The following is a 24,311-nucleotide window of genomic DNA, read 5'->3' on the forward strand; positions in this document are numbered from 1 at the left end:
AAAGTTCCTTATATCTTTAGAAACACGCCCTTAGATTAAAACGGGAACTTTCTAGCTTCTGTAGCGGTAGCGTATGTAGTAAAGGCGCGAAATTTAAAAACCTAAATTTTTTAATATTTTGAGAATTAATTTGGATAACTAAAATTATGTCGCTTTAACTCCAAAATATACGTTAAATAATGACGTATAAATACACAAAATTTAAATTTAAGATTTTATTGAAATTGGAATTTTAAATTTCGCGCCACTACTACACATGCTGCAATGGCTCACAACTATGGAGACTACACACTATGTCTATTGGAGTGTAATATAGTCTCCGAAGTTCAAATATTCGATAACAGATGGCGCCACTGCACTTAATTTCCAAGTTGAAGGGTCGGAAAGTCCCTTATATCTTTAAAAACATGCCCTTTAGATTAAAACGGGAACTTTCTTGTTCGAGGGGGGATAAAGGGCTATCACACCACATAAGTCCCTTTATCGTGTCGGGACTCCTTTTTAAGTTTTATCGGCACGCACATTTTATCGACTTAGTTTTATTATATATATAGATGTAATATTTATTTGTGTAAAACTTGAGATTGCATATATTTTTATATTTCGAATACATAAATAACAAAACTAATCGAGATATAAATATATAAAAATATATAAATTGTACCACAAAACAAAGGAGGTTTCGGATGTTTCGATCAACTACAAATAAAATGTAAAGAAAATTTAACTGAGCAAAATATCCCACGTTTTACCCTCGCCATTTTAAAATAAATTAATTGTAACAGGAGCTGCATGGGCCGCAACGGATCCGTGTCGGACCCGGAGTCGGAGGACGAAAACGAGGAGGGAGACTACACCGTGTACGAGTGTCCTGGATTCGCTACTGTAAGTTTCTTCTTAGTAGGTCTTCACTATAGGCAGCGTTGGGCGAGTAGAGGCAATCATGGTAGTAGAGCCTAATGTCTCTGATCAGCCATAATCTAAACTATAATATTACAAAGCTGAAAAGTTTGTTTTTTTGTTTGAACGCGCTAATCTCAAGAAATACTGGTCCGATTTGAAAAATTCTCTCGGTGTTAGATAGCCCATTCATCGAGGAAGGCTATGAGCTATATATATCATCACGCTAAGACCAACAGAGCCACGCGGGTGGAACCGCGGAGCGCAGCTAGTTGTAGATGTTTCTTATCGCCGTAATGGCTGCAAACATCGACGTTTATTTGTTGGGCCAACGCTGCCCATTGTGAAGAGCCATAATAGTTATTAGTATAAATTACGATTGAAATGAAACCGTCTGGAGTATTAAAATTATAATACATTTTTATAGACGCGTTTTACTCGGAGTACCTACGTGTTTTATATACTAGGTACTTAGTTCAAATTCAAATCATGTATTTTTAAGCAATGTGATTGCAAATATTTACAGATGATAGATAAAATGTAGATCTGTAGGTATATCCCTAACTTCTGGATGGTGGAAATATTGATTTATAACAATATTGCTTTATTTGAAAGGAAAAGTCGAAAAATAAATCTAGCTATATTTGTTAAAATAAGCCTCAAATCGAAATATTATATTTCTGTTCCCATCTTGTCTATTTTTGGCGATATTGGTCTCATTTTTATACCTGTCATCGATACCGAAGATACCTATTGACCTCAAATTCTGAATAAAAGCACTAATCAGGTCAAATTATCAGCCATTATTGTACTATTTTTACGGGACAAAAGCCACGAATACATACAACAATAGTTTCCATGATATAAAAACAATATTGTGAGAAAGGGATGGCGCTAGACGACATATAGCTCTGTCATTTTTCCACACTGGAATTAATACTGCTTTAAGGCGTATTCCAGCAGGATTGTGCAGACGTGATCAGAATAATTTCTCCGTACAGAAATGTCGTTCGTAATCTAAGCTTCGCAAATCCAAGACTCCTTGCATGACATGCTGAACGTGCCATGCTTGCAGGATCGTATAACTTATACAAATGCAAGGATTGTTCTGTATGAATAAAGTATTTATGCTCTTTTAAAGTTGTAATGTAAATTATAATAGCTAATATATATTTCAAAGAAAAACCCGTATAATTCCCGTTTTCGTGAGATTTCCGGGATAAAACGTACCCTATGTGTTAATCCAAGTTACCCTCTATATGTGTGTTAATTTCATTGTAATCGGTTCAGTAGTATTTGCGTGAAAGAGTAACAAATACACACATACGCATCTATCCTCACAAACTTTCGCAATTATAATATTAGTAGGATCCTACTACTATTATAAAGGCGAAAGTTTGTAAGTATGGATGTATGGATGTTTGTTACTCTTTCACGTAAAAACTACTGAATGGATTTGAATGAAACTTTACCACAATATAGCTTATACATCAGAATAACACATAGGATAGGTTTTATCCCGGAAATCCCACGGGAACGGGAACTATGCGGGTTTTCCTTTGAAAACGCGGGCGAAGCCGCGGGCGGAAATCTAGTAGGATATAATATTATAGGCACAATGAACGAGTTAGGTAGTTAGTATTCTAATACAAACTACCTTACTCTGCCAACAATGTTCCAACAACTAAATTTTTTTTAATCATAAATAGCAACGTCGTTGCATGGAACTAATAAAAGTCAATATTTTAAAAGTTTCACGATCTTCCGCAGCTTTTCTGTTAAACTTTATAAAATCAATTTACTAACAGTGTACAAAAGTTTTCTAGTTGTATTTTAAATAGTTTATGTATATATATTTTTGATTAATCAGGATAAAATTGTATCGTCTTCGTGTAGATGTTTATATAAATAAAATAATAGTGTCGTGAATGTCTAAAAATAATACAATTAGAGGGGCTTATTGGAATCGAAATGTATCGATTTTTTATGGTGACAAACAGAGCTAGCCGAGCTATATTAAATTAAAAAAGAAATATAAAAGCTTCTTATATCACATACTCATTATAAAATATATCATCTCCGCTTACAGCTGAAAGTTCTAAACATTAAACCGGATACATAGAGATTAAAGTTTTGCTACACATTTTAGCTTTTTACACATAGACTATAGTTAGTCAGTATAACATTTTAATTACAGAAGTTTAGTTCCAACGTAAATAATACTAAGCTTAAACTTTAAACTTTATTTAACTTTATTAGAAACTCTTTTTATATAGATTTTACAGAATAACAATGTAATACGTCTTCCTTAGTACCTTATACATAGCTTAAAGTAAGAGCATATTTTAAAATTTGTATTATTTAGTGATAATATTTTGAGCACATCATTAAAGACAGAATTTGACATGAAGCAAAAAACAAACAATACAAAAAAAAATTGAAAAACAGTAAAACATAGTTCAGTGTATAATTTCAGACTGGGAACATGGAGGTGAAGAATCCCCTCTTCAACGAGGAGCCGACACCAGCCACGCCCGCCAAGAGCGAGGAACCAACCAACCAACCCAAAGATGAATAAATTCGATTCTAACGTTACGTATTACCATACTGTTTACGTCAATTTACTATACTGTGTCTACATAGCTATCGTTTCAACAGCAACAAAAAAACAACAAAAAAAGTTACTTTTATTATGCGTTTTTTTTTAGTTACACAGTTGGACTCAAGATTTTATATATGTTCAGCTTTTTTATTGAGTTTAATTGTGTATTTTTTTTAAATGATTAATATTTATATTTGTTGTTTCGTTGTTATAAAATATTTATTTGTAAAATTAATATTACACTTTAATTGGCCTATTCCTAGTCAAAATTACAGGTTTTTATTACGCTAAGTTATTATCATATTACAAATATAAAAAAAGATTTATTAATCGTTACATAAAGTAAGGAAATATATTATTCGCTTCAAAAGATTTGCTCGGTGTTAGTTGTAAGAAAATTATTTACAAGTATCAAATATTATCGTAAGAAACTTGACTATGAATTTATGAGAATGTTTTAATGTACCAATAGACTAAGTGTGCTCAAGTCCTATGCTTTGATTGTGCTGGTACCGAAAACTATCACAGCCTCACTTTGACTCAGCTTTGACATAAAGCACCATAAAAAAATAAATAAAATAAAATAATTTACGATTTTACGAGATTTTTTTCGAGTTCGATTAAAAAAGGAAATCTTTGATTTTACCATTTTTCGATTTTGCGATGCTCTTTCTCAAAGGACCAAAAAAGCATAAAAAAAATATTTGGATTTTTTTCCTTTATTAAAATTTGCTTTGAAGTGATTTTAGAATTAGGTTGTGTTTACAGTTATTCATTGTTTAATGCTCATACTGGCAATACAATTATAAAACTGTATTGCATTTCAAAAAAATATTTACAATTAAAACGCATAACCTCAAATTTTACAGAAATTTAAAATATAACATATCCATAGCACAATTTACCTTTTTAACAATTTATCAAATTATGCTTATAGAATATATTTATTGATGTTATAGTTATTGCAAATGTATGCATATTTAATGTTAGATGTAATTCAAGGGTAAAAGTGTATAATGAAATGTTCTAAAATTGTATTTTATTGGATGTAGAATTTCTGTATTAATTATTTATACATAAAATTAATTTAAAACACGACCGATTTAAATCAGTCGGTTTACAAAATTGTCCAAATAAATACGGAAATAATGAAATTGGCAACACATACAAGATTAGATACACATAATATTTGATTATGCACTTTTGTTCACTAGTTAAGTTTTCAGCTGATCTCAGCAATCATTATAAAGCGATTGCAAGTAGGTGTGTTATTTTATTATTTAACGACAGATGTTCTAACTTCAACGAAACAAATTAGTTACTGACTTGACCCTAAAACTTTCGTCAAAAAATCTTTATTTTTTAAATTGGCAACTCAAATTTTGATCTGTATTTTTATATTATATACAAAAAAATGTTTTTTTTTTATTATTATTATTTGAATTATTGATAAAAACAAAATTACGTACCAATTGCATTTATAAATTTAAAAATTGGCTTTCAAGTATTTCTATTTAAATTAAAATAAAATACGGTCAATATTTCAGTAAGTACCTACATCTGTCTCTAAAAGGACCCTGTCCAAAACTATCCTAAACGTATCAATATATAACATTATATACTGTAGCTTAGTTATAATACATGTTATTGGATGTTCTATGTATTTATAGTATATAAAACGTAGTTTTCGCGGGTCTGACCTGTATAAAGTAATTATTTTTCGACTAATTTATCTATATCGGAGCGGAACAGTTCTGGCAACATCGAGAAATGAAGGAACCATTTTAGTGAAACTCTGGCAAACGTTAAACAAAGATACACCTAAAGAATAAACAACGCCAGATGATTTGATGTGAGAATTATTTTTATTTACATATTTGCGACTTTTTTTAAAACAAATTGGCATCTAAAATTATTATTGACTTGGCAAGATAGAACGAACAATGTTTATTTTTTTTATCTATATTTTGATATAGTAAAGAATTAATTTTAATCTTTAAAAAAATCAGTACTCTTGCAGTCTTTTAGTTATTTACTATTTTGCCAAGTATAAAAACGCGTCTACTTTTTGATGTAATGATTCTATTCAGATAAATTTTCAAATGTGAGTAAAGACTAAAAAAATTTTATGAAAAAAAAAATATTATTGTATGCATCCCTTTATAATAATAAATTCTTGTTAGTATAAGCTTATGTTGTAGTAGTGAAAGATTACACGCAAAAATAGTTGGTTTGACACAATTCACATTTAATATTCAAAAAAAATTAACAATTTTTATTCTGTGAAGCTTACCGTAAAACATTATGTGATGTGCCAACTAAAAATTTAAGAAAAAATTCAAAAATTAGTAGATGATTAACATCAAGATATATGTACTACGTAGTACATACTATCTCTATGATGATTAACAAAATTTCGGTTTAACAGTTGAATTATAATATTTTAGAAGTGATTAAAATATTTATATAGAAACCGGTAAGCTTCAAAATCAACACCTATAAATAGCTGCAATAGCTCACAATTCAATTTTGGCAAAAAAAAAGATTTCAGTTCATACATTGATTTGGTGAATATTTTCATTTTGTGAAGTTAACTACAAAATTTATGATAATATTTTCTTCAAAGACCCATAGTAGTAAATTATAATATAAATCTAAAATGTATTTACGTGTAATTGGTCGAACCAATTGGTTTATTATATGTTTAAGCAGATTAGTCGTGTTTTATTTCAAATCCTATCCTTTATAATTAAGCTTATACCTATATACATTAATATTATAACATTTTATGGGATGTATAGAGTAAAAAAATCCTTTGTAACATATAATGAAATTTCATTATGTTACTTAAATATATGTAAAGTATATTACACTTCTTTATATTTCATTCAAACTAACAAAACACAAAAAAAAACATTTACACTCAACAAAGTCACACTGCACGAACTACGTCGTTACGAAAGCTACGAGACATTCCATAGTATTTTATATAAATAGGAAATACAACCTCATTCAAGTTGCGACTGTAAACATCGTTCTCAAATAAATATCCGATCTATTAGACGACAACATGGAAATGGAAAGTTGCAAGCGATTTCCGCGAAACGAAATGAAATCGCTGCACAAAACTTTTACTGTTTACCAAAACTTGCAAGTTCAAACTTTCAGGCCGTGGGCGAAGCACGTGGTCGCCGTAGTTGCGTGACGGATGCGAAAATCTATTTATCTCTGTCACAACTATTGCAATTTACGACGTGCAATAGGGAAGGTAAATATGCACCGCCCCAGATGGGAGTTGACGCGCGCCGCTTGGCGGTCAGCGCCATCTAGGGGCAAGTAGCGGCAACTAAAGTTTAGCATAAGAGCGAAAGTTTGTAAAAGTTTTTCAGTGGCCGTGATAATTTGAAGGTGCATTTCACTCTTAGCATTTTTGTTGTGGTAAGGGCTTAATATATGAATACCGTATTTTTACATTCAAATAATGTATTTTTTACAGATATCTATTACAAGTAAAAATTATAAAATCTAGAAAATTAAGTTATCGACTCACAAACAAAAAATATTAGTTCATACTGATTAACTCAATAAAATGGTGCTTAATTTCAATTTTAATTTGTTGTCTGTTCATCCTGGCAATAAAATCAGCTACGCTGTAACCTAGTTTTTTATAACTCGATTCTGTTGGAATGGACAATAAAATAAAATGTTAAGTAAAAATAAATACACCTCGTCGTTGTTTCGTTGTCTTTGAGGTAATTATCAAAAAAAATCCTGTCCTTATTAATAATATTTAATTATTGAAGGAACGTAAGTTTTGAATATTTTTCTACTGAAGCAAGTTAACATAATAAAAATTAATTCTTAATAACATAGTTCCCTAATCAAGTGCCACATCATACATGTGTGTGTATATATATAATGCATCACCAAAAATATATCCAACACGTAGGTAATCTGTATGTAGAAGAATATTTAGGTTTAGCATTTACACTTACGTCCAATTTTAGATGAAATAAAAGTTCTAGCTGTAAAAAAGTGTTATAGTAATTCCTACAAAAATCTTTTTCTCATCTTTTCACCATCTTTTAATAAAAAAGTGTTATTAAAGCGATATCAAAAGCACACAGTGTCCGGTGTCCCTCACTTCATAATTGGGAGCGCGTAAAGCTGTCAGTTCTGCGCCTCTAGGTTGATGCACAAACGACTCGATTGCAGACAATTTTGGTATTAAACACACACACACACACACACACTATAAATGTTTTTATTTGAGCAGTTAAAAAATTAACAAATAAAAATGTATTTCTTGTAATTTTAAATATAATTGTCGTCGAAAAGCTTTTCGCTTAGTTAGTCGTTTATGAATACGGTCTCTGACCTATGTAGAATAGATTAATACTAAAATTAAAATCTGAAAAATAATAATAAAATAATTTCTCGGACAATATCTGGAAGTGAATCTTGTGATTACCATTGAACTTCAAAACCTCAAATTGCAAAGTCTAGTAGAAGTCTGTTTTATTTTATGTAAACAGCGTACTTTTATGAAGGTTAATTAAAGCCCCGGGTGTGAAACTCACGCTAAATAAACTTAATTTACAACTTTTCTGAGTTATTAAAACGAACTTTCCCCTCTTAGTTTAACTTTTTTATTAAAAAACCTATGTGTTTATTTATTTTATCTTTCTTCCTTTGGGTTATAAACTCAATTCAGTACTTTTAGTAAGAATTCATACGAAACAAACGTTCGTTCGTTTTCGATCCAATCCTTTTTTCTCTATTCTGTATACATGAGAACAGCTGAATTTATTTCGTTAATTATTTTTTTATAACATTCCTTGAAGTACGAGGACTGTTCTTATGGAGAGAAAAAGTAAACATATACTTCGGGAGAAGCCGGGGCGGGCGTTAGTTAAATATATAAATATCAAGCCAACTCTCATATTACTAACTACCAAGCTAGCAACTATTATAGAGACAGTGCACGGTATCACATGTATGTTATCTCCACATTACACGATAAGAGATACACCCTTGTTCTCGTATAACAATGGAGACATATCTGTTGCAAACAGAATGTAGATAATTTTCATTAGAAACTTGAACGAGCTGAGGGCAAGCGGATACACGATATGAAGTTATAATAATTTAGGACTTAGGTACCTAACTACCTACGCTACGCAAAGCGTTGAGTGCTTAACGCTTGAGCGTAGGGGTGGTGAACCGATGTCCTGGGTTCGATCCCCGGTGATGACTAACAAAAATAAATGTCAAGGTATGACAGGACACAAATAGCTGATCACCTACTTGTCTATACAGATAATCGATAAGTGTAACAGATATTTAATGCATCTGCCCCATGCCCCACAAGAGGACACGGGACTTAACACAAGTGTTGACCTAGGATATGCCACTAACTTTGGCATTAGCACCGGTAGGCGATCGTCTGCCCCATACCCCACAAGGGAACACGGGACTTCACACGCATTGAGCGTAGGTACTAGGTAGGCCACTTGTTTCGCACTAAAAGGCGATCGTAGACCAAATAAAACAACGGAAATAATATTAAATATATTATTTAATCAACGTGAACTATTTGTACAGAGACGACAAACAACAACATCAATATTTAAAAATATTGGCTACATTCAGACAGTCGTACTAATTCATATATGTCGGCGCAACGACGATAAACGACTACCCCCAAACTACTAAATAATTATAACTAGCTAAAGTTTACTTTGATCTTTTTAAATAAGTGGTTGATTCATTAATCAACCACTAATGAAATAATTAAATTAACGAAATAATTAATGTTTGTTAAAACTGATGAAAATTCATTGTAAAAATTCGAGTGGCAACACTCAAACTAATTCTTGTGAGTCATTGTTTGCTTTAAATACGAGCGACCGACGGCACAGAGCACATTCACACGCCGGCCGTTGGAGCGTTCGGAGCTCTCTCTATAATTTAGACGTAGATTAAAAAGGCAGTAAAAATACCCACAGGCGTTCTACTTCGAGTATGAGCGTCTGCTCTGATGATGGTGACGTCGGAATTGCTGACGTCACTCTTTTTAAAAATAGCCTTTGGGCCCCTTCTTTCGTCATCAGAAGTTGGATAGAATTCAAGCTCTCTCTTTTTAAATGTTAAACGTTTACGTAGTTTTGTAACGGCATACTGGCATTTGTGTTTTTTCGTGCGTTGTGTAAAGTAAAAGTTTGTTACGTGAATTATTGTAACGGGAGTGTAGTTCATCGAAGGAATTGTGTGTGTTATCTGGGCTGCGCCTCCCTTTGTGATAAGCATAAATCTACGAGAACCTCCGAGAAATCTACGAGAACCTTCGAGAATCTGCCTATATCACAAATGAGTAGGTGTTGATCACATGATACGCGAACAGACTGTCTCTGTCATGTGGAGTGTTCAGTATTTTGAAAGGTCAGTGTGGCCGAGGCAGTGTGTTTTTGAAATCCCGAGATGAACTACCGTAGTGTTGTAATACGAGAAAAGGCGTACGAGGACGTACGATTGTCAATATGGCCGTGTTAGACTTAAAATCTACGAGAACATCCGAGAAATCTACGAGAACCTTCAAGACTCTCCGAGAACCGACACAAAATACGCCGAGAATCGTTCTCTTCTTCTTTGTCGATTCACTCTTGGCAGAGTAGTCGTGGTCACGTTGAGACATCCACATTGGTAGTGGAGGCGGACACAGCTTTTCGCACGATCTCCCGCTATGTCTTCCTGTTACTAGACTGTCTGGTGCAGTCTGATACACAAATTCCTATAGCAGATTTCACTTGGTCAGTCCAGCGCATTAGTGACCTGCTTTTACAACGAGACATTTACAACGATCTGGTGCAGAGCGCGCACCGCCTGTCAGTATGGCCGTGTCGGCGCAACGACGATAAACGACTACCCCCAAACTACTAAATAATTATAACTAGCTAAAGTTTACTTTGATCTTTTTAAATAAGTGGTTGATTCATTAATCAACCACTAATGAAATAATTAAATTAACGAAATAATTAATGTTTGTTAAAACTGATGAAAATTCATTGTAAAAATTCGAGTGGCAACACTCAAACTAATTCTTGTGAGTCATTGTTTGCTTTAAATACGAGCGACCGACGGCACAGAGCACATTCACACGCCGGCCGTTGGAGCGTTCGGAGCTCTCTCTATAATTTAGACGTAGATTAAAAAGGCAGTAAAAATACCCACAGGCGTTCTACTTCGAGTATGAGCGTCTGCTCTGATGATGGTGACGTCGGAATTGCTGACGTCACTCTTTTTAAAAATAGCCTTTGGGCCCCTTCTTTCGTCATATATACCACAACTATTCAACTACGTAAATTGAATGTTTTTAGTAAAACGGTGTTTTAATATAAGATGAGAAATTACGTGATTAGTTTTTTACATATTATGAAATCTAATTAAGGCCTGAGGCATTACGAGTATTTTAGTACATATTCAAAGTTCGCTTCAGTTGCAAAAATTGTCTATGCGTTTTATTTAGTAACTATAACATTTTTATAATTATTAAATGTGTTAGGAAATTTTCCTGGAATTTATAAGATAATATAATATAAATAACAATAGACATAATATAAATTACAATCCTTTGTCATGATTTTGTTTTAGATTAAACAAACATACATTACATATTAATATGTAACCAAAGAAATACACCAAAATAAAGATTTAGTACAGTAATAAATCAATGTTTTGTTAACAACAACAATCAATGTGATACTAATATAACAATGTGAAACTAAAGTTAACTTAGTCAATTAAATCGAGTTACATGTATAGGACTCTAGGAATATATTTTATGGATTTTAAACGCCATTTATCTATTACTATAATCACTACTTACAGCGAATATGGCCAAAGGCATACTATGTTTACTCTATAAAGTATCAAAAATGTTTGAATAAAAATTTAATAAATAAATCGCGTTAAAATCCATTTACAAGTGTCAATTGTACCATACCTGCGTAAAATCAAACAAGAAAATAATATTCATATGTATTTCTTTGGTTTCACACATGACACCATTACAATCCACATCAGAACTCAGAAGCACAAAAATCTGAATACAGCCTTCACTCAACGCAATTGTACATTTACATTTTACAACAACCATTTCTACTGAACCGACATTTAAACATTTCATAAGAACATGCGGATTATTGTTAGCTTTTTGAATTAAGCCGGCTACTCACGTACCTGCCGCAGAGGCAATATTAGAATTGCACCCTTAATTGGCCTCAATTGTGATGTGTATAACTGTATAGGCAAGCAGGGGCTTAGAGAACAGCTGAAATTGCTCTGACCGCCGACCAACCGGAATTGTACCAATGTTGCCCCTGCGGTAGGTATGTGAGTAACCGGCTTTAACGGTCGCGCTATGTGATTTATTTATTGCTATTAATAATAAAATGTTTTGCGCACAGCATACCTTCTACTTAATAATTCAAACAACTCTCGTAAACTTTACTCATACAATCATAACTTTATAAAGAGATCCGATTCTAATAATATCAAGTCCGTATCACATTATAATATAGGTACAACACAATATGTCAAGTCGAACTCCCTCTTAACCTCGAACCATCACCACCATCACCATCTAACAAGGTGTTTCTTCACTAAATACCATCAATATTACCATTGCCGTTCTAAATTTCCAACATTTCTTGAGACACTAAACCAAGCTCAATTTTATTCGCTCAGTAATATTGCTTCTCATCAGTAGTAACGTGTATAAGGCAGAAAATTATATTCTACGTTTGAGATCGCTATATGTATCTAAGCTAACTCATACAAAATACAGATATGAGTTAATAACGATTTAATAAAATATACATACGAAAATATGTATATAAACACCATCAAGTTTAGAATGTGATTGAGCCCCACTAATTACATAAAAGCACATACTTTTCTATTTGTCTTAGTATATCAATTTCCGCATAGGTCAGTTTCATGAAAGTATTAAGTACATTTTAGTAATTACTACTTCCATGGATAGTATGTGTTTTAGTAACGTGATCTATTTGACTAGTTTATATAACGATATTAAATAGTAGATAGTATGGCAACTCTAAGAATGACATAGCTTTTACGGGCAGTCGTGTGATCACAGAAACATTATAATAAAATCTACGGAGAACTTTGTATTCGATGGACCTGCCATTTTTAAATATATTAAAATGGCTTATTAATAATTTCAGCCGAGTGCCTACATACATTAATATAGTGAAAACAGTGAATATACGAGAAAATGACTCGATGACAGATAACAAGATTTAATTACCTATATAAAATTTGAATACTCGACAAACATTTTATACTAATAACGTAATTATAACGTATCAAAAAATAATATACATTATATACACATTTAACTTAGAGGTATTTATTTAGAATCTGAAACTAGTCTATACTTAAGTAAATTTAAGTACGTTTCGAAAAGATTAACTTTTCAGGGATCTGAAATAAGATTTTAAATTGATAATATCGTATTTTATTATTTGGTTATATGTAATATATTTTAATACATATCTATCGTAAAGTAATTCTTTTCAAAACGTATTTATTTTAATGGCTTTACGTATATACAAAACGTGATAACTCCTAACTTCCGAGAGAAATTGACTATCGAGTGAACAACTATCGTGTTGGGAACGCAAGTCTGCACTAATGTCACAGTAGTTAAACTTCAGGCACATAAATGAACGCTTGTTGTAAACTCTTACTTATCATATCTAAAACAGCCAAATTCATAAGTGATATGATCGCCGGCACGCAACATTTGTTGTTACAAATAAATTTATTGTCGAAAAATTGAAAAAATTCAATCATATTGATATAGAACATCAAACGAAACGTTCGCACGCAGCAAACCTAAATCTGTCACTCTACTTAAACTAGGCACGGGTCTTCGATCTATAGGAATGACTCGTAGCGATCGCATTGTCCATACGAGGTCGGATATTGCTTTTAGAGCGTGAGAGGTTCGTCGGGCACCACTACACAGCCGAATAATCTATATTAGTCGTCATTGTCCATGCCTACGAGCTCGGCCTGCAGGCGCCCTTTGGACCGACAGCACGCGGTCAGGCAAAGTATGCGCAGCGCGAGCCGGAACTGCGGGCTTAGCGATATGAGAATGATCACTTTCCAGAACGAGTTGAGGATCCCCAGCCACACCATCCCGAAGTGTAGCATGGGTATCTTCAGCTCTTGGTCTGTGAAGTACTCGTACATACGCACGCCGGCGTACGGCGCCCAGCTGAGCCAGAACGTCGTCACCATCACAAAGCTCATCCAGTGGCTGGGATTGGCCAAGTTCTCGGCGAGCGCCGTCGCGTATTCCTTGTCGTGGATCGGAGCCCCGCTGTTCAACTTTCTCTTCATAGCAAATATGTAGTAATAGTTGTGGACGATGGATATAACGCTCGGGCCGAGGATTAGCATCGCTAACGTTGCTGTGTACGCGTACGTCGTACCCCAATCCAACATACAGATTAAAGTTTCCTTGTCGAAGTTCGCGTCTTTCTTGTAACCGAGGAGCGGTGGACAGCAGAGCATGGCCGCCGATATCCAGGTGAAAACCATCCAACATTGGCTTCGCGTGCGGGTTTGTACCTAGTCAAGCAATGTAGTATTATTTGCGGATAAAAAATATCATTGGAGGGGCCGTTCATAAACACCAATTTCGAATTTTGTATTCATACTAATAAGGATAATTTTTTACACGATGTAAATACTTTATTTATTATCATTTCCCTGGCGTTTCGAACGCATTATAAAGCGATCTCGGTCACGTAATCCACCGAGAGAAACGTCGAGTTCAATTATAATGAATAAATTGCTTACATTCGTAGTGTTTCATTTCCAATTATTGTATAGACATTAATAGAAAGAGGCAAATTAAATAATAAATTTAATAAGAATGTTTATTATTTGCTATATTTCTAATACTTTATCAAGATTTAATAATTAAATTACAAATTGTAATATTTGTCTTATACATAAAGATAGATACGATAATTTTTAAGCAATTATTGTGGAAAAGTTCATACTATTATGTAGGTACCACAAAATTGCTTGTTATCAATACTTAATTACCTCCATTAATTATGCAATTTATGAACGGCTTGCGTAACGACCTCACCGATACATTATACATTACGATGATGTCGTTTATTATTATTTGAGTTTAATTTTGAATTTAGGCCGCCAATTTTATACAAACTTTGCAAAGTCTAGAAGAGGTTGACATAAGAATGAAAAAGATAAGAATAGAAAATGGTAGGTATTCATTGTTAGATCAAAATTGGGTAAAACATGCAGCTACTAATTATATAATAACACTAGAAACACACTATATTTTCTATCGAAAGCAAAAAGGGGGAATAAGTAATTTAAAATTGATCATCTAGTTAATAGCAAATGTCTGACTGGGGTCTGTGAGTAAATGTAGCGTGTTTCCAGATCCATAAGGCATTCTGGCTCTTGTGACAATGTTGGCAAAATGAATGCTAATTATGAAAAATTATAAAATCCATGCTCTCAGACCGATGTACTGTATAATCATCGAAATGTACACATCGGAATGCATACGCATGCAGATGGGATCTCCACGGACGAGTCGATGCTTACGGTAACGAACGAACCCTACCTCGAGTCACTATCGCTACGTGAAGCCTCTACCGATGCAGTACGGCTAATGGGACACTAAACACACCGAGCTTACGTATTTTTGACTCCGAAACGTCATTAGAACCAGATCACCGATAACGTGGAAGAAAGAGTAATAAAGAAAATGATATCTACCGTCAAACTAACCGTCTCATAACGGAGCGGTTTCCTAACGGCGAGGTATCTATCGACCGAGATCCACATGAAGGTGTACACGGAGACGGACCAGAGAGTGACCTCGAGGTACCCCACGAGGCGGCACATGAGGTCGCCGAACATCCAGCGGCCCGTGATGGCCGGGTACACGGACAGCGGCACCACGAACAGGCCGCACAGCAGGTCCGCCACCGCCAGCGACAGCAGGTAGTAGTTGATCACCTCGTTCGACAGCCCTGGAACGTACCACATACAACTTTAAATAAATAAATAATTAATATTTCAGGACCATTTTTCACATGGCACGATCTGATCCTAAATTAAGCTTTCGCTTGTGTTATGGAAACCAAATAGCTGATAAACATACATATTTAATTTTAAATAAATACTTAACACCCAGATACAGAGCAAACATCTATGTTCATTACACAAATATTTGCCCTGGGTCAGAATCGAACCCACAACCTCTGGCTTGGAAGGCAGGGTCACTAGCCAACCGATCAGTCGAACTTTAGTGCCACTAGCCTCGATAAGGTGTATATTTAGATATCTACGGTAGGCTCAGTAGGTCAGTGGTTCACTCAGGAATATTAAATCAGATGCACAAATAGTTAACCCAGATACCTTATAGGTATTGAAATATAACTATATCGGTACTAATATAAAACGTTTATTACGTTTTCATGCCTGACCTGTATGTCTGGCCTGATTCAATTTCGATACAAAAATTCAATTGGTTTTGCCTAAAAATATATAACATACCGCAAAAATAATTTAAAATTTTAAAACAATTTATTACACTGACCTAGCGCCTATTCGGGGTTTTAATAACTGTGTTTTTTAGTCCTCTTATACAAATATTACCTCTAAAAGAAAGTAAATACAAATTTAATAGTAGGTTATGAATCTTCGCCTCACCTGAATTGAAACTTTCAGAGTAATGGAACTTTCTTTAATTTGAAACTCGTTAAAATTTTACCCATTGAGAAGTTTCTATTGGCGTTGAAAGAAATACTATACTGTTTATTTAGCACGCAACACAAAATAATTATTCACAGCTTAAACTAATAAAAGCGTGTTTCAAATAAATATATTATTTATATTCGAAAAAACATCCTATTAATTGTTTGGTTTCAGCCAGAAACAGCTGTAGTAAATAAATAAATAAACAAATCATTTATTTTCAAAAAAAAAATACCAAATAAAAAAATGTTGTGTGGTTTTGTGAAACCACGGTAAAAGTGAAACTTAGGGACAAAATTATCGTATTTGTACGATAATTATCGTACGGTTCGACCGTCATGCGACATGCGCTACACAGACCAAAAAGTTTGAGACGATGTAATAAAAATTTCACTTTAATAATATGGTACAAGATAGATTATATTCTCCTAAAGTAATTTCTTATTTTTAAAAACACGCTTAAAATAAAGATACGCTAAATAGTGAAATAAACTTGTCATAGCTACGTAAAAATAAGCTTTTATAATATCTAATGGATATGCACGTTGAAAATGTAACGTTTATTCAATACTAGAGGTCCGCCCCGGCTTCGCCCGTGGTACATAATATTTCGTAATAAAAGGTAGCCTATGTCCTTTCTCGGGTATCAAAATATCTCCATACCAAATTTCATGCAAATTGGTTCAGTAGTTTAGGCGTGATTGAGTAACAGACAGACAGACAGAGTTAATAATATTAGTATGGATTTATGAAAACTGTCGTCCATTTTATAATTCAAATTCGCAATATGGAAATAAAGTGGAAATAAATATTCTATCTAAATATAAACGGAAAAATCTCGACAGTGGCTCGTGACATCATATTTTAATATTTGACAACGTTGTGAAACAGAAAGCACCAGAAAGCCTCTCTCAATTGTGATATTTTGACAAAGCTTTGACCCCTTTGACTACAATAACTATATATTTATCTATATTATTAATATTAAATAAAAACCTCAAACATATTTACCAAATTGTTTTATCGTTTCTTAAAATCTCTGATTTGGTAGTTATACACGATGCACCCTTAAATTTTCATGGATAGAAAGTGTACAGTTATTTTATAAGATGAATTTACTTAAAAAAAATGTCACTTGCGCATTTTACTTTCTTTTCACGTAGGTACTTATACATACTTGAAATTTGAAATAGATTCATGGCATAAGCCTACTTCTAACTGATTTTTTTTATACGTCATAATATTTGACAAAGTAGCTGGCGCCTAATTTGCATAAGCCCGCTTGAGAGAGGATGGCTTTAAAAGATAAGAGATAAAGGTGTTTCATCTTGGACTGTTAAGTTTAGCTTACCATCAGGCGAGATTGCTGTGTAATGAAACACTCTGTAACTTTTGCTGACGTGGGGACCGTTTTGGCATCACACTAATTTTATCTATTTTTTAATTTTAATTTTATTTTGTATTTCTTCTTTTTTTTGTTTTTATATAATTACCTTATTTCTGTATAATGTGGTGCCAAATAAATGAGTTTGAGTTTGAGTTTGAGTTTGAGTTAATGATTCCTTATTGACAGTAAAAAAAGGATTGATTGAGGGAAAATAAAAATGCCTATAGGAAAGATTAAAAGTATTTCTCACCTTTAAAATTAAGGAACGCGGCTATAATGAGCAGATTGGAGATGATGATGGCCACCCCGATGACGGCTATGATGCCAGCCTGTGTGAGCGACTCGAATGTGGCGAGCGGGTTGTCGGCCATGCTGACCTCCGCGCCGCCCAGCGATCCCCGGCTCAGAAGGCGAGCAGGCATCCTGGGGACACGACAATACCACTTGTAAATGACTAATAATAATTAGTATTTAATTTTTAATTCCCGAAGTGCTTTATGGGCAGTCTTAAATGATTAGCTTAAATTTTTATCGTTAAAAAAAACTGCCGTTCTCTCTATGTTACATACTCTATTGGTTGTTATAATATGAACGTTCAATTAATTTTCCATTTTAATGTTCATTATTTTAAGCACAATATTTAACAAGAAAGTGAATTTAATTTTGGCGTAAATTCATTTTATCCTATATTGTGACGGATGATATAGGATAAAATATTGTTTAAATTTATTTTAAGGTTTTAAGATACGTTCGGAAACATGGAAAATGTTTAAACTGAGATAAGCTGGCAGAAATGCATCCATTATTTACGGCAGCTGTCGAAATATCATTTCGTTTAATACGGCAAAATTGTATGATACGTTTGGTCATTGTTATTGTGTCGATTTGATATGCTAGGCAATAAAGACAGGTTATAAAATATTCACGTGTGTTTATTTTATAGCGAGATAATTATAATAATAGAACTTGAAACTTTATATTTATTTGTTCGTTAATTTATAGAATAACAATAACAGAGACAGATAATTTAATATCCAAACTAATACATATTTGATGAAATGTTGTAGTTTTGTCGTCCTTTAACAGAGGTGCTATAAATCAGTTTCATTTGCGTGACTTCACAGAGATTACGATTGACCGTTTTCTGTTTAAATTTCTGTCACAATAGTTATGTAGGTCTAATTCAGTGTGCATGTTCTTGGTAATAAGGCTTTTAAAATTATTACATTAATATTAAATCAAATTTGGCAATGGGGAAGTTTCTATGAGTGTCCCACGAAATGAGAATTTATTTTCCTATATCCTATAGTTGTTTTGAAAGAAATCGCTTTAAAACGATGAGACCGCGAAGTGAAGATTAATTATTATTAACGCGTATGTATTATACAACGCAATGTTTAAGTATAATTATAATTTATTTATGAGGCTTGATGATTAAATTTTTTTTATTGTATTGGCCTGCACTTGGCCAGCTGGTGGATTATGGCCTGATCCGGGAGGCCCGTGTGACGTGTCCCAGCAGTGGGAACACAACTTCAAAATTCGGAACATCATTTTACGACATTCTAATATAAGATATTATACCTACTACAATAAAGTCTATATAACCAGTCAAGTTGTGCTTGACTGGTTATAGACTTTACTGTAGTGAAATTATACACAATATACGTATAAATATCAGCTTCCATCGAGGGTTATTGTCATTCCATAATATAGGCCAGCCATTGCACTATGAAGAATATAAAAACTTGATCTAAATATGAAGAGAAAATATGTCCGCCGCAGCGCTTTTGTTTTTTATAGAGGTTTAAAAATAGACGTTTATTGTTAGAAAAGCTTTACTTACCTGTATAAAAAGGTTTTGGATTAAGTAATTTTACCGCAAAAGTTTAGCTGTTTATATGATATTCTTAGGGATTTTAAATTCAACCAAGAAAAGTTTTTTCCTTACAAAATAATTTTATATGTCTACCTTCAACAATAACATAATAATCGACTCAAAACAACACAACTAAACACAACAGAAACGACCGTTACGTCCGAGAGCCAAACACAAAGTGTGTCAAATCCACTGTTCAACTCATTTTTATAACCACCCTCTCGGTTCGGGTTGCCAGTTGGGGATTTATTTCTAACAATATGTATATCTGGTTATGGGTATGAACGACAAGGAAAATATGAATTTGGCTAAGAGAAATTAGATCAATACTTTTATATTCTACTAGCTGTGCGGGGTTCTGTGGTTCAATGTCGAAGATTGGTCGTAGGAACCAAGACCTTGCGGGCTTAAACAGAACTTTGTTGAAGATCATCAGATGATCAAATGCATAAATAACATACTTCCACATTTATTTTTATACTAGGTTTCCGCCCGCGGCTTCGCCCGCGCAGTTAAAGAAAAACCCGCATAGTTCCCGTTCCCGTGGGATTTCCGGGATTGCGTCATTTTCCCGGGATAAAAAGTAGCCTATATCCTTTCTCGGGTATCAAAATATCCCCATACCAAATTTCATGAAAATTGGTTCAGTAGTTTAGGCGTGATTGAGTAACAGACAGACAGACAGAGTTACTTTCGCATTTATAATATTAAATAACATACTTCCACATTTATTTTTATATAATATCAATATTACTCTTTCAATCCAATTCATTTCATTCCTCTAAAATTTTCGCACCAAAATGCATTTCCATCCATTTACAAAATCACATTTTCGTGTGAAAATATATCAGACAGATGGACAGAGTAGCTTTTATACAGTAATATCATTAACGTTCGCGTTGCAGTGATTTTTCATTATATACAAAAAATATTTGAAGCTTTTACGCGTCTCTTTTTAAACAATTATGTATGAAAAACATGTTAGTTATTATATTACACTAGCTGTGCTCCGCGGTTTTACGGGCGGGTTGGTTTTAGCGTGATAATATTATATAGCATATAGCCTTCCTCGATATATTGGCTATCTAACACTGAAATAATTTTTCTAATCGGACACGTAGTTCCTGAGATTAGCGCTTTCAAACAAACAAACGTGGGTGTAAAAGTTTCATTTTAATTATTAAATGAAGTTTCTTAAGTAAATCTGGTTTTCTTTCGGGGCTTCCGGCTGATCTCTCTTTATTTGAGTCATATATTACTAAGTTACTAACACTAATATAACACCTACTTAAATAATACATGATTAAAGGAGTTGTGGATATGTATCCACTAACTTTATGACTGCTTACCTGTAATATCTTTTCCGAATTAAAACAAATTTAAGTAAAGTGTTCCTCATACATCCTACAAATTGTTATATTATTAACTCTTTCACATATAACAAGGGCCCTTTCCCTTACTACGTTGAATCGTATGAAAAGTGAGAGTGGATCCGTTTCCTAGAAACCACGGCGTAGGCGAGTTCAGTAAACCCACAGTACTTGTATACAATATACATTCAAACACACGTGCGTACAATCGAAGGGCACGTAAGGGTTGGTACGTTGGTGTAATATTATCTATATATATATATATAAAAATCAATTGCTGTTTGTCTCACCAAAACTCAAGAACGACCGAGTCGATGTGGCTGATGTGGTTTTTTGTTTTCTTAAGTGAATGTTTTAGTATTTGATGTATGTGCTTTTATTATTTGACACAACAGTTAATTAAAATTGCTTTTGTTGGCAAATGCCAAATGGCATTTGATATGATAGAATTTTATTTTGTTGGAGATTCCATTAAAATAAACGTGTTTATTTTAAGAAAAATCAAATTGTAATTGTCTTGCCGACGGCTATGTCGTCAATTATCATTTTAATCCAACACCAATTCTTATTTCTTTTATCAAAAAATAAAGAATTAAAAAGTCAACCAATACTAATAATATAAGTGTAAGAGTCTGTCTGTATCTACTATTATCTGAACCGAATCTTGTTAAATTTTGAATAAAAATAAGTAGCTGACGTCAATACAAATATAAGCTAAAATAGAAAAAAGAATTTAGCCTATTTAAAGAACTTTCCATTCGAAATAAAATAAACATATCACCACACACAAAAACTCATATTAAGATATACTATACACCTACTAATACTAGATCCTAATACCTGTAACTATCGTCGTACTATCGCACTACGTCTCATCTAAAGCCCGCGCACCAAAAACACAGACATCGTCACGGGAACCAACTAGTATTGCATTAAACGACAGAGGCCTTTTTCGGCAGCGGGGCTACGTCCCGGGTATCGATCGAGGCGTGCCTACTGTTCACGGAGCCACATTCAAAACACCCTACAAATTATCATGTTACGTAAATGTTGTACTTAATAAACGTTGTAGGTATTTATAGCAAATTTTGGTCCGTTTTGAACAAGAATATATACTTACCCAAAAGAACTGATTGGCTAATAATTATAGAAAAGGTTGTTATAAACCTTACAATCAAAACTCTACAGAGCTTATAATTAACATATGATTTTAAACACCAGTTGGAATGTGCATTAAGGGCCCTTAGTAGGTGAAAACGGCAAAATGGACTGTTATCTATGAGCTATAATTGAAAATATTGAAGTTTTTTCGGACTGAAATTTCCAATATGTATTACAGGTATGTGTGATGGGATGACTGTTTCCAAAACACGATTGGAAAAATTTTGCTCGATAAAAAAATCCTGAAGTTACCCCTAAAATATCATATAAATGCTCATACAACCGTATTTTACGATAATAATTCGTATAGAATCACAAATACATAGGTATTTACCTTCTCGATTTCGTGACTGTTTTAGATTTAGAAAATACTAAATATTTTCATTCACTTTTTGATAAAAATGTGAATGGCGCTTACGATTTTTAGTTTCGAGCACGTTGATTCCATACTAAACGCGGACCCCCTCACCCCTCACCTCTGGCGCGAATAGCTACGAAATCTGAATTTTCGCTGACCGCCTAACCCCTCTTAAATTATATAAATTACCTAATTATTAATATTTAGTAAAATGTAATCATAAATATAAGGTCTCAGTATACCTTTAATAATTTCCATGATATTAAAAGCCGCCCAGCTCGGATACCGTTGAGATTCATTTCATCGTAGGCTTATTCTAATTTTCCAGAAAGTTCTGCAATCTCCATAACGAATACGAGATTAAAAATTCACAATCCAATCAAGTATATAGCTCTCGATATAGGTTACTTGTGAAGATCAATATGCATATTGAAATAACTATTACACTGGTAATATGAAAAATACTGCAGATCTTTAAATAAATCATTATTTTTGAATTCATACATGGAATAACTGTAGGTAATTAATTGTTATCCAGTTGAAATACTCTCAGTCACTTTTTCTGTCCCAATGGCCCTTTGTACGCTTTAAAACTACGCAACGGATTTTGATGCACTTTTTTTAATAGATAGAGCGATTCAATAGGAAGTTTTTAGTATATAATTTATTAGATAAGTTTTAGACAAAGCGGACGAAGCCGCGGGCGGTGAGCTAGTAATACATATATGTAGCAGTTATAGTTAAGGTATCGGAAATCCTATAATTACAATAATTATAACAAGATTTTCCGACTCATACCCACGCTATAATCGGATACCGATCCGATAAATTAATCAAATTAATCTGCTATTAGATACATGTATAGCTAGCGTGAAAAAATACAAACAGAAAGATAATTAGGCAGTTTATTTAGAAGTAGGTTATTAAAATTTAAAACATGGTTTGCGTACGATCTTTTTTTTCTGACTTGTTTTAAATTGTAGTGTTATGTAAAATATACTCTAGAATATATAAATAAACAAAACTAATAATACCTATTACACTTTCTTATAATGTTATCCATTTATATATTATGTAAAGTTTCTCTTTTAATGCTCGTCGTTTTTCATTCAAGCATATACAAAAGAAAACATCGAACTATTTACCTACATTACCGTTAACCAAAAATATACAAATAATAACATAAGTCCTAGAAATGTAATCGAAACACAAAAAAAGGATAATACGATAAACTTCAAATTAGAACCTATCACAATTACCTTTACTAAAACCTATTCTACCTATATCTATATAAAATAAACATTTCACGAGAATATTTTATAACATAACTAGCGGTCCGCCCCGGCTTCACCCGTGGTACCTACATGTTTAAACTATCCTATCTCTCAAGTTGGATCGAACTGTACATGGTGTGCGAATTTTATTATAATCGGTTAAGTGGATTAGGAGTCCATTGAGGACAAACATTGTGACACGAGATTTATATATATTAAGATATAAACGTACGTAATAATAAATTGTATTGTATTGTAATGTTAAGTGCATTGACACTATTGTTATCTTTTTAACATGAACTTTGCGCAAGTATAAATCGACGCACGTGTGTTTCTCGTATTGCTGGGACACGTGAACGTTACGTGTTTCAATTTATATTTTACTAGCTGTGCTCCGCGGTTTTACCCGCAGTACTCTGCTCCTGTTGGTCTTAGCGAGATGATATATAGCCTATAGCCTTCCTCGATAAATGGGTTTTCTAACACCGAAATAATTTTCAAATCGGACCAGTAGTTCCTGAGATTAGCGCGTTCAAACAAACA

The 24,311-nt window shown here is 33.3% G+C and overlaps 2 protein-coding genes across 6 annotated transcripts in view; one reads left to right on the forward strand and one right to left on the reverse strand.

The window, feature by feature from the left end:
- Positions 1–6,215, forward strand: part of LOC149910851 (uncharacterized) — an 81,105-nt gene extending 74,890 nt beyond the window's left edge. For all 3 annotated transcript variants that reach the window (XM_090119969.1, XM_090119985.1, XM_090119975.1), the window contains exons 7-8: positions 786–885; positions 3,377–6,215. In XM_090119969.1, coding sequence (XP_089976095.1) covers positions 786–885; positions 3,377–3,478 — 202 coding nt within the window. In that variant the 3' untranslated portion in view covers positions 3,479–6,215. The remainder of the gene's footprint in view (positions 1–785; positions 886–3,376) is intronic.
- Positions 6,216–11,477: 5,262 nt separating this feature from the next.
- Positions 11,478–24,311, reverse strand: part of DopEcR (G-protein coupled receptor DopEcR) — a 29,747-nt gene continuing 16,913 nt past the window's right edge. For 2 of the 3 annotated variants that reach the window (XM_090120012.1, XM_090120021.1), the window contains exons 2-4: positions 17,977–18,149; positions 15,356–15,612; positions 11,478–14,164 (exon numbers count right to left, since the gene is read on the reverse strand). In XM_090120012.1, coding sequence (XP_089976138.1) covers positions 13,568–14,164; positions 15,356–15,612; positions 17,977–18,148 — 1,026 coding nt within the window. In that variant the 5' untranslated portion in view covers position 18,149 and the 3' untranslated portion in view covers positions 11,478–13,567. The remainder of the gene's footprint in view (positions 14,165–15,355; positions 15,613–17,976; positions 18,150–24,311) is intronic. The other variant, XM_090120028.1, reaches the window with a different exon arrangement.

The sequence above is a fragment of the Colias eurytheme genome, chromosome 1, assembly GCF_061535395.1.
Source record: "Colias eurytheme isolate Ceu_HAF_F1 chromosome 1, ilColEury1 Martin Lab GWU primary, whole genome shotgun sequence".
Taxonomy (NCBI): Eukaryota; Metazoa; Arthropoda; class Insecta; order Lepidoptera; family Pieridae; genus Colias; species Colias eurytheme.